The sequence below is a fragment of the Ptychodera flava genome, chromosome 9 (genome assembly GCF_041260155.1).
Source record: "Ptychodera flava strain L36383 chromosome 9, AS_Pfla_20210202, whole genome shotgun sequence".
Lineage (NCBI taxonomy): Eukaryota > Metazoa > Hemichordata > Enteropneusta > Ptychoderidae > Ptychodera > Ptychodera flava.
In genome coordinates, this window is record NC_091936.1 from 9,607,293 (window position 1) to 9,618,347 (window position 11,055).

An 11,055-nucleotide genomic window follows, 5' to 3' on the forward strand; every position below is an offset into this window, starting at 1 on the left:
CCGAGACGTGCCTTGTAAACCTTAGACACCCGAAGGAAATGTTTCGTAATCAACACAGAGCAGCTGTAAGCCATTAAGTACGAAAACCCGTAAAATAATAATGCTATATATGTAGCGGTGACCAATTACAATAAATCTTTGAGTACATAAATTAATCTCTGAAGTGCTCGCAGTGCATGGCTGATAGCTCAAATATCATCGCTACATCCACGCCGAAATACTTTGAATCCAGGCCAGAACAGTAACAATCACAATAGTCTGTGACCCCTCTTAATACCCCTCCCCCTAAAAGTAAATCTAAACTTTTCAAAGTTTGAACGTCCTGAAGAATGAGTAACCTGACAATATATTTGGCCAAGTAATGGCATAGATATGACAGTTTGAGGAGTTGAAATATATTATACATTGCCCCTCATTTTCATCCTGAACTCGATATTATCGCATATGTTCTATTAGAATTGTACTTTTCTAAAGATGATCGTTTTTACAGACTTTTGGGAAGGTGTTATATCGATTGTAGCAAAGGTCGATCCGATTTCTGTCGGTGCTGTTTGATTGGGAGCTGACTGTCTGTTTATGTAATGGTTACAGTATCTCAAGAGCGACGTGTCGCACTGCAAGCAAATTGTGTAATGATCCTTCCCATAAATGACATTTTAAAATTGTTATATTCATAAAACAACGTGTCAATAAGATGCGACTTTCTTTTAATTTGCAAATGAGTTGACGATGCCTGATAATACCGGATCCTATGCTACTAAAAAGTAAATGACATATCCCATGATTCCGTTTGAGTGAAAACACAGATATTAAACCTTGGAGTGCGCAGGTGTCTTAAGCAAACAGAATAGAATAATAATGTAGTTTTTATCTAAAATCTGACCAACATATCTGTATTACTCTTATTTTTCTGAATACTCATATTCAGATATCTTGAAAAATAACCATTCCTGCTCGAAAAAAATAGCAACTTTACGAAACTTTGGACAGGTAGGCTAAGACACTAAAAGTATTTAGTATTTAAATCGTGTTGCTGCACAAAATGTTTAATTAAAGATTAATTTAGGGGATGAATATATTATACATGTTAAGGAGATGGTATGCTATGTTTATCTTTGCCTGAGTTCCACATATCCTTCTTTGAAAAGAACATTTGGCATGTACAAACAAAGGCTTTTGTGCAATATCCAGTTTACAGCGTTTGCTTCCCGCTCAAATTTTCAAAACTTGTGTTAAGGTACTTGATGTTCGTGTACAGTGACAATTTAAGCTTGATAGATACTACAAGTGAATAAACGCAGGTTGCACTGGACCAGAAAGATGCGAAGGACATCCACGTATACATGTACTGGCCAAAGAAGAATTTACCGAGTGCTATGTGCGTATTAGTGAAAAATTCGTTAATAGTGTGCGGTGTACATTTTACGCGAACCCTCTCCTCTGATTTATCAGCTGTCAGCCCTTCGATCAACTGCACAAAAAATCCTTGTGCTTTCTGTATCTGCATGTGAAGTGTATTTACACCCCCTCTGGGAGGAATTAGAAAAGTGTAAAATGACAGTCTTTGCTGGCAGAAACGACACCGTAAACCACACATTTGAACCACATAGTTGGAGTTATAATTAGGACGCCTAGAATTTCGCTCGTAAGCCATCGATCGCTCTGTATTTGGAGCGGTATATTATTGCACACTGATACCAATGCTGTCTCAACTGCTTCTCGTGTAATTGAGAGCGAACTCAGCTGTAGTGTCATCGATGTGTACATAATGTGTATGGCTGTTTGAAATAGACTGAAAGGACAAATGTACCGCAATACATTGTGAATCATTTATCTGAAAGACAGGTCGATGCTACAATCGTGCGCAATCCATTTCTTGGATGAAAAGGGCGAAGCAATTTAGCAAGTCACGAATGTGTGTATGTCAGATTAGGCCATAAAGTGATAAAATGAATAAAATATAACGTTGGTTGTAATTTTTAGTCAAAGGTTGCGGGCATTGTTTACATGACATTTTCTTCTGTTTGTATGACCTTCGTTCTTCAAAACACACGTCCTATGAAATATTAAATCCCTGGAAGGTGTTTGTATTCCCTATCGTCTGCATGCCCAGTCGTCTGTTTTCACTTCTTATTTTTTAACAATGTAGTGGCATTTCGGAATTCAGGAGGGAGCCAGAACTCACAATCTATCCATTTTCGCTTTCATCCATTTTTAAATCGGTTTTCAAATGCCGAATCTGAGTGGAGACCGTGCAATGTGTGATTAAGAAACACTGTTAATAGTTAGTGCTTCGGACCTATGGGCTAAGTGATGAAAATGCTCCATCCATAATGCAGTTAACGTTTGAACCCCTACAAAATCACCTTCTACTAAATGAATAAACCACCTTATCAATATTTAGATTCGTACGCCAAACACACAACGTCCCGAAGCAGTCAAACCAGAGATCTCGACAGAGAAGATTTGAACTTAGAGGGCAGTATTCAGGTACTAGCCGCTCTCTAGAAAGACGTCGTTGAGGTGATTGTGTCATGTATATTAACATGTACGCTCAGGTTGGACAAGTTTGAAGTACCTTGTTACTCATGCAGTACGCATTTTAACCGTGTCGATCATACAATTTGTAGTGGAAAGAGAAGTGGCGCATATAGTCAGAATCACTCAGGCACGACAAATGACAATTACGTCGACGTTTATATAATACATGTAATTACAAGAAACTCTTTGGATCGAAATAACGGTGGTATCAAACACAACCCACTCTTGTTTTACTTTCATTATTGATGATAGTCAACGTACGCGCATGCATTTCGACCTGAGCGGAGACTTTGAGTTCACGCTATGCCTAAGGCATGCGCAGAAAGCGCTCTTTGAAACATGCAAGGTAATTGCCATCTGAATAATGGATATCGCGTGAGTTGCAAATGTTAACACATCAAGTATTACTCCCACTGGTAAAGACTGTAGTAAGCTTACAAGTACTGCTATTGCAAAAGGACAATTTTCCGCTGTTTGCTAGATCTCGCGAGACAGCTGTAGGCGTAGCAGGTCAACCATTGTAAGGCTGAAATCACAAATACAGCCGGGGGATATGGAGGAATTCAAAGGAGGGTGTGGAATTTTTTGGAAAAGTACGGGGGATGGTACGGTCAACACTTGGTATGAGGGTGGATGCTGAAATATTTTGTTCCCTATTTTGACATTTTCATATCCCACGGTTTGGTGAGTAAATCTGATGAAGTGCATGTTATGTCATCTGATGGCTGTAATGTTCATAATCATTATACACAATATTTTCCATTTTGCAACGAAGACAATGCCCATAGAGAGAAACCAAGATATAAATGATTAGTTGCTATTAAATTGATATTTTTTTCAACATTTTTATTCTGTTTATCAACAACATTGTCGTTTATTCAAAATTGTTAAAAAAATCGTATTGAAATGCGTCAAGTTTGTTAACACAGCCTGAGTATGAATACATGCAGCAGTATTATTATAGATGTAAAGGACGACGCGCTGGCCATTAAGGTTTATTTATGGGCAAGGGCGAGAGGAAAGCCAAAACTTAACGGGAGAGGCTTGCCGAGCCCGTCAATTTTGGCTTTCCTCTAGCCCGCTCCCATAAATAAACGTTAATGATCAGGGTGTTTCCATTATCAACGAACCCAAGAAAATCGTCAAAATTTACGAAAATTTCCCACGCGAAAGACAACGGGGCCCCAGAACTTGTCAGAGAGTAGTGCGTGCGCTGTAAAAGTTTTGCAAATCTGGATTTGTTTTTTGAAAAAGTGTCTAAGCTTGGACCACAAGTGCTCCATTTTATTTTGTAATTGATTATGATCTTTGTACAATCATAATTTACGTTTAAGTTGTAAAGTTTACTATATTATTCAAACCATTACTATATTGTGGGCAGTCACGAGTTTCAGCTCGACCACTTAAAATGTAACAGACAGGCATGGTTATATAATGAATATTAACATTGCAATTTATGGCTGGACTGAAATGCAACTGCAAGTACAATTTGCCTGTGAGTATACGTACAACGTATGGTATGCAGGCTGTATCGATAAGCTGAATACTGAATATTTCATCATGCTAACATGTAAAAAACAAGATATTGGAGATAATAAAAGATAAATATACTGTGAATTCCATCAAAAATTTAATCTACCATTGTTAGTTTTATAAACTTTTGGCTATATAACAGTGTGGGGTGAACATTTTTGATCATTCAGAGGGCTTGTATTCGAAATGTTATGCGGGTATTGGGGTAATATAGAACTAATTATAATTTAAATCACAATTTCTCCTGCCCTCCTTTGGACGTATGTATTCTCAAGTGCAGCCTAAATCTGGTGATATTTGTATTGTTGAACTTAGTAACTCCTGTAAAATGCTAAAATCTTACAAGGTATTCTATTTGTCCTCAAACGTTTGCGAAGATTTTAAATAAATTCAACTTTATCTGGGCGTTGCACTTCAACTTTAGGGACCAAAAACTGTTGTCAAGGTTGAAGGATTAGTGACTTAATAATTTTCGAAGACAGTTAAAAGACCAGGCCAACCTGTCTTCATATGGAAAGAAAACAAACAGTCACGCATCTCGATGACCCAAAGAACCCTGTTCAAAAAGGCCCATGATCTTACAGTCTGAATAATTCAGATTTTCTCTTGAACAGGCTCAGCTTGACTCTACAATGCAACATGAAACTTCACCTCTTTCCAATGGACCAGCAAATCTGCGGAGTCCAACTTGAGAGTTGTAAGTCAGTAAAGTATACATGTGCATGTTTCATTGTTGTAAACACAGCCTCGACAACATTTCCAAAGAATATGATGTCAAATATATGCAATTGTATTACATAAATGTTCTGTATGAACCTAAAAAGTCCTAGCGAGAGTCGACGCTTGAAGGATATCCCCTTTCATAGATTACAGGCCAGTTCCAGAGATTAAATACTTTATTTCATTAGTGTCATATAATGTGGCCCACAGTGTGCCTTGTAGTTCCCCAGATCAACGTGCATATGAGAAGAAATAAGGCGACCACTCATGTCGCGATAGCGTACCTGGGTTTTTCATTCCATTAATATTCTCAACACATTGACAAGTGGTTTGCGTCTTCTATGAACATTTCAGAAGTCCCAACGTGTTTACTGATATAATTATTATCATGCAGACGGTTTTACCACGAAAGATCTTCTGTTCACTTGGAAGAAAGAGAAACCGGTTCAAGTAAATGAAAATTTGGAATTACCCCAGTTCAACATTATTGGCTACCAGATTTTCCCCTGCACTAAGGTATATAACACTGGTAAGTAAAGGGACTATTTTGATTCTTCGGTAGCACTAACATTATTTGAGTGATGCGACTTTTAATAAGTGTGTTTTAGGGGTTTTTTGAAATGGCGTGCCATACATAATGGTCAGTGTAATACATCAATTGTTCGTTGAATAGCGAACATCATCAATGTTGAGAGTACATAAATATGACACCTGATTCGAAAGAAATGAAAGCGGTCTCCGATTTCCAAAATATCATCGAGACTCGATGACACTTGCTCATTTCTGTCCTTTTTTCGTAAGAATTTTGAAATCTCTAGGCACGACATTATTCGAAAAAATATACAGATAATAGTCATTGAAGTGAAGTCATATGTGCAGGTTCAAGAAACGGTTTAAAATGAACATTATATCTTGAACACGATTTTCGTAATACAAAAAGTCTCATTTTTTTCACTTTTCACAGGCAGCTATACCTGCGTTGAAGTGAAGTTTATCCTGGTCCGTCAGATGGGATACTATCTGATTCAGACTTACATACCCAGCATTCTCATTGTCATTCTGTCCTGGGTGTCGTTTTGGATCAGCGCGGAATCCTCGCCGGCGCGTGTTGCATTGGGGATCACAACTGTCCTCACCATGACAACGCAGAGCTCAGGAGCCAATGAAACGTTACCAAAAGTCTCCTACGTCAAGGCCATTGACATCTGGATGTCCTGCTGTTTGCTGTTTGTATTCGCCGCATTACTCGAATTTGCCGCCGCCAACTTCTTGTACAGACAGAGCAAAGACGGAGAGAAACAGAAAGTTAGGATAAGGAGCATGGTAAGTAAAACAAATTTTGTCAACGGGAGAATATATACCTAAGCATGCTGTTCAGTACTTGTATATCGTATAACTTTACCTTTAAAACACGTGTTGCATTGATAAATTTGTATGTTGTACAGTGTACAGTTTGATTTCAGACACTGTGAAGGAAATGTTTGGACAGAAACAACATAGTCATTTAAATTAAGAAAGCCAAATTAAATGAACCATAATAATTCATGTCACTTATCCATGCACGCCTAGATCCGTCTCCAGTAAGTAAAATCTTTTCTACACAATGTTTGTCTTCGCCATGACAGCGTCATTCGGAGAGGTTTTATCCGTATGACGTGCAAGTTCCTTTTCAAAGGAAACGTATGCTGACGGACGCATGCTCATACAGCCCGGATTTTAAAATCCTTCCACTGTCTTTTGAAACCATGGACAAATCGTGCATTGGGTGAATATTGCTGCAACCAAGCGAGAAAGTTGTATTTATGATACATTTGCAGTCTTCACTAAATCTATCAAACTACGCGAAGCGTCAGTATTTACAATCTGTACATAGGAACTTTGGAAATCGTTATAGAAATTGTGTAATTAAAATGATGCCTTTTTGATAAGTACCAACGCATATAAAGTACAAAGAAATGCCGGGTTTTATGATATTTTAAAGCCTGCGGGTGTCCAAGCTCTTGCTCATAGATGAACAGGTGGTAATCTCGCTGTAGAGCTGCAGATTGAAACATTATTAACAAGTCGGCATTGCAGAAACGTCCACCTAATTGAGGACTGGCTTCCATTACTCATTATTACACCTCACTCATTCAGCGTGCACTGCCATTGGTTAAACACGACTCACGTGACATGTAAAAGAACGTGATGATGCCCTCTGCGAACGTGATGATGCCCTCTGCGAACTTGATGATGCCCTCTGCATTTGATATTACATGGATGACGTCAATTTACTTACTGCGTAAACTTTCTGCGCGTAACAAATTGTCGTTCGCTTGTAGGCCTACTTGCAGTCGGCAGCTATGGCTGCGAAACGTCATGCAGAGCTGTCACCGGCACAGTTAGACGATATTTTGATGCAAGTAAACATCAAACGAATGAAAATAGCAACACGGAATGCAATTTCTGTGTTCAGCGACTATGCAAGCAACAAATTTGGATGTGACGCCACCGATGAGATCGGCAAACTTTCAGCGGCAACCTGAGACTTGGCACTGACAACATTTTACGCTGAGGTCCGGGCTCATGCAGAAAGGCGAACTGTACTCGAATAAGTTTGTTCGGTGTAATAAAAATAATAACACATGAGAGTTAGGGCAAGATATCGATCACGATTTTTTGCCTGCCCTCGGGCTGGTGGTCATGATCGAAATATTGATGATGCCCTCGCCTACGGCTCGGGCATCATCAATATTTCGATCATGACCACCATCCCTTGGGCAGGCAATAAATCGTGATCTTGCCCTCACTCTCATGTGTTATTATTTAACTGATCCATCGAATTAGAGTTTGGTGATAATTTATTCCTTAATTTAACGATCTATTTTTCAAAATTTAAAGGATTGTTGAATATCTGATGTAGGACTGTTACAATTTACAAGCAGTCGATTTATGGTGACGTCATTAATTCCATTCACTAAAATCTGCCCCAAACGTAATATTCCTGTCCACACGGCTTGGTAAGGTCGGCATAAAAAGTCTCGCCAACGTTTTTTTTCCCTTTTTTGAGAGGGGTCCTTCCAATGTAAACATCCTTTGCGAGCAAAGTTGAGTAAACGAATTGACGTTGCAGAGCCAAGTTTTGAAAATATCGCCATTTTAAGCTGATAGCCTGTTGTTCTGATACAATACAGTTTACTTTTCCGGAAGGACCATGGCGTGGGCAATTGATTAGGGTATAGGAGGATGGCGGGTTCGAGACTCCAGCACGATGATGTGTCCTTGAGCAAAGCACCTTACTCCTCATTGATCCACTGGATGGTGGGTTAGGGGTACCTCATTTTATAATTTGGTGATCGCCTTTTGGACGATTGATTAAATAAAAATTACAAATTTACTTCCTCTACAGGACTCTGCATCGAACGGAAACATTCCCTTAGATACAAAACACGTACCAAGGTATATGAAACGCGAAGATGACGAATTACAGCCAGCGTTAGTCAGTGTCGTCCACGGCAACAGGAAGACAAAACGAATTATACAAACAAAGGAGAAGAAAAGATACACATGGCAACAAGTCGACCATGCAGCAAGAATAATTTTCCCGACCACATTCATGATTTTCAATATCATTTATTGGGCAATATATTTACAACAATATTTTGAGTCTCCACCAAACACGACCACGATAATATAAGAAGTATAGTATGACCCGAATGACGTCATAAAGACAGAAAATCGTCTAGGTCAAGCGAAGATGGATCGGTGTAGGTTGAGTATGAACAGTATATACACTATCTGTCCGACAAGTCTATGGAAAGAACTCTTACAATTTTGATGTCATTCGGAACGGCAACACGTCTACAATGATAAACAAGAATTAGGGTCTATTAAATCTGTCACGAGTACCAGTATAAACTTTGTAACGACAAATTCGCAGTTTTTAATTTGCAAAACTTCAATACTTTTGTCGAATGAAGCATTTCTTCCTATAAGCTTGCTGGAAGTAAAGTGAACACTGCAGTGTGATGGTAATATACAAAGACAATCCTTGGCAACATTACAGTCAGCCGATGAACTAGTGCCGAGCACTGTACTCAGACCGAAAGCAAGCCAGAATTTTTCATAAGGTCTCAGTAAATATGTCTGCCTTCTCAGAAAGTTTATCTGTTTTCGAATTTTAAACCCAGTCGTCATAAAGGAAGAGTACAGACTCGGTTTAGCCATGGTCTTGGCAGGCAAATGTTGACAGTGTTCGGCATTTCGACGAGAGTTCTATGTTTGTCTGACTATTGAGAATGACTCTTCTTTAGGATTTAGAACGATAGAATAGGCTGGTTTATGGGTTGCTTTTCAACTGAAAATAACTGTTCAGATGAAACATTAAAACACTGAACTTTCTCTTCCTTCCTCCTCGCCAGGTGAACCTATCAGTCTAGCACCTCACCATCAGTTTCCAACACCATGGAAACGGTTGGGTATAAACCATACTACAGTCATTGACTATCGACTGTCGCAAAACGCCAGTGTATTGATAGATTAATAACACGTGAACTTACGTTTGGATACATCTGATATATTCTGGAGACGTGTTACAAAACGAATACTTGATAGAAGGAAATTAATTTACATAATGCAAATTCTTAAGGGGACTGGAAGCAGTGTATGATATCTTTGTTTACTGGAGTCATCAGAGACAAATATGTGTGTCAGGTACACCTATTTGTACAAAATCAGTCTAAGTCGGAGGTATAAAGTTATCTTGCTGTTGTTTTGTCGAGGTATCTGACATCTTTGTGTATTCTGCCATTGTACTTATGTATATTTGCATATATATTTCAAATAGGGAATGTTTGATGTAAAATGATTACCTAATCGGAATTTTTCTAGATCACGTTCATTGTATATACACTTCTCATCGCGACACTCGGAGGTGGCAGTCACCTTCGGTGTACCTCCCATCGTTTTAAATCTGTCTGATCAATTAAATGGCTGACCATCATTCATTTTAATTATATCCTGGACAAATTCCTAAATATTCATATGATGATGTGACACATTGGCTTGTAAAACTGATAATTAGTGCGCATGACCTAATGAAACTTTTAGTATAAAGGTTATACCTACGGAGGTCAAAACAATTTTCTAGTAAATGCAATATTTCAGCTGTTTTGGCATGCGTGGCTGTTGAGATGTAGCCTTTCCTAATAAAGTTTTATTTGTTGATAAAAGTCGGTTGTCTTGTGATTCGGCTCAGGTAATAATCTATCGAAAGCATAAATTCTACATGACGTCATTCCTTAGAAAATGCCTCCTAAGCTGGAAAGATTTCCGGAAGGTCTTAACTTAGAAGAAGTTATTTTGATCAACACTACGGACAAATAGCATAATGCTGTCTATGATCTTGACTCAGAGGACCATTTAAAGATGGTCGGACCCAATAACATTTGGCTGTGCTTCTCTGATTTAAAACTTCTTTCGCTGGACAACCCGAGAAAGTTAAGTTTAGCAGAGTTACATTCTTTGTAATGAAAGGGGGGGGGGCGAATTTGTTCCAGTTTAAAAATGAAGGTCCCTCTTAGCTATATAAAATCCCCACTAGCCCGTCCCCGTATCCCTTCATTTTCTCGAAAGTGACATCCCTGCCCCTTAAATAGATGTGTAGAATGAATCACGTTCAAAGATGGTTTCGCATGCAACTACCAGACAAGAAATATCTGGAGATCATCTTCGGAAAACGTAAGTACACTTGAAGACCTCATTCTGCAAGGCTTTGATGAGATTCAAGCATGATTGAAAATATAGCAAGATAGGATATTAGTCGAGACGATTTGACAACAGCGATATTAAATAAATAGTTTCTTCAGTAAACACACATAAATAACAAAGTAATAAGTTAGTAAAGGTTAAAATTCTCCTGCCAGGCCATTTAGTATTCTACCAATGACTTGTACCCTTTTCATTTGGTGGAATGTATTTGTTTATAGCCATATCCTCATATTACCATCTTTGTTGCTTAAAAAAAGTAAAAGTCAATTCATGAACACATAAAGCCTTAAATCAGTCCCAATCAAAGTGTTCACTGGGTTCGCTGTAACGATTTCTGGCCAAGCAACATCGAACGTCAGTTTGATAAGCGATTCTAGAAATGATGTCAATCTCGTCATCTCAGGAGAAACTCAGATTACTTGTTTTAAGTCAACTCCACTGTTATAGTTGGCACAAGACCGCTAATTAATTCCCCATAGGCCACCACAGTAGCGTTGAGCTCGATATTCCTAT

General features: G+C 38.6%; 1 protein-coding gene across 2 annotated transcripts in view; it reads left to right on the forward strand.

The window, feature by feature from the left end:
• Positions 1-10,004, forward strand: part of LOC139139957 (glycine receptor subunit alpha-3-like) — a 50,707-nt gene extending 40,703 nt beyond the window's left edge. For both annotated transcript variants that reach the window (XM_070708924.1, XM_070708925.1), the window contains 4 exons: positions 4,689-4,771; positions 5,189-5,323; positions 5,759-6,117; positions 8,183-10,004. In XM_070708924.1, the coding sequence (XP_070565025.1) occupies positions 4,689-4,771; positions 5,189-5,323; positions 5,759-6,117; positions 8,183-8,470 (865 nt within the window). In that variant the 3' untranslated portion in view covers positions 8,471-10,004. The remainder of the gene's footprint in view (positions 1-4,688; positions 4,772-5,188; positions 5,324-5,758; positions 6,118-8,182) is intronic.
• Positions 10,005-11,055: the final 1,051 nt, after the last annotated feature.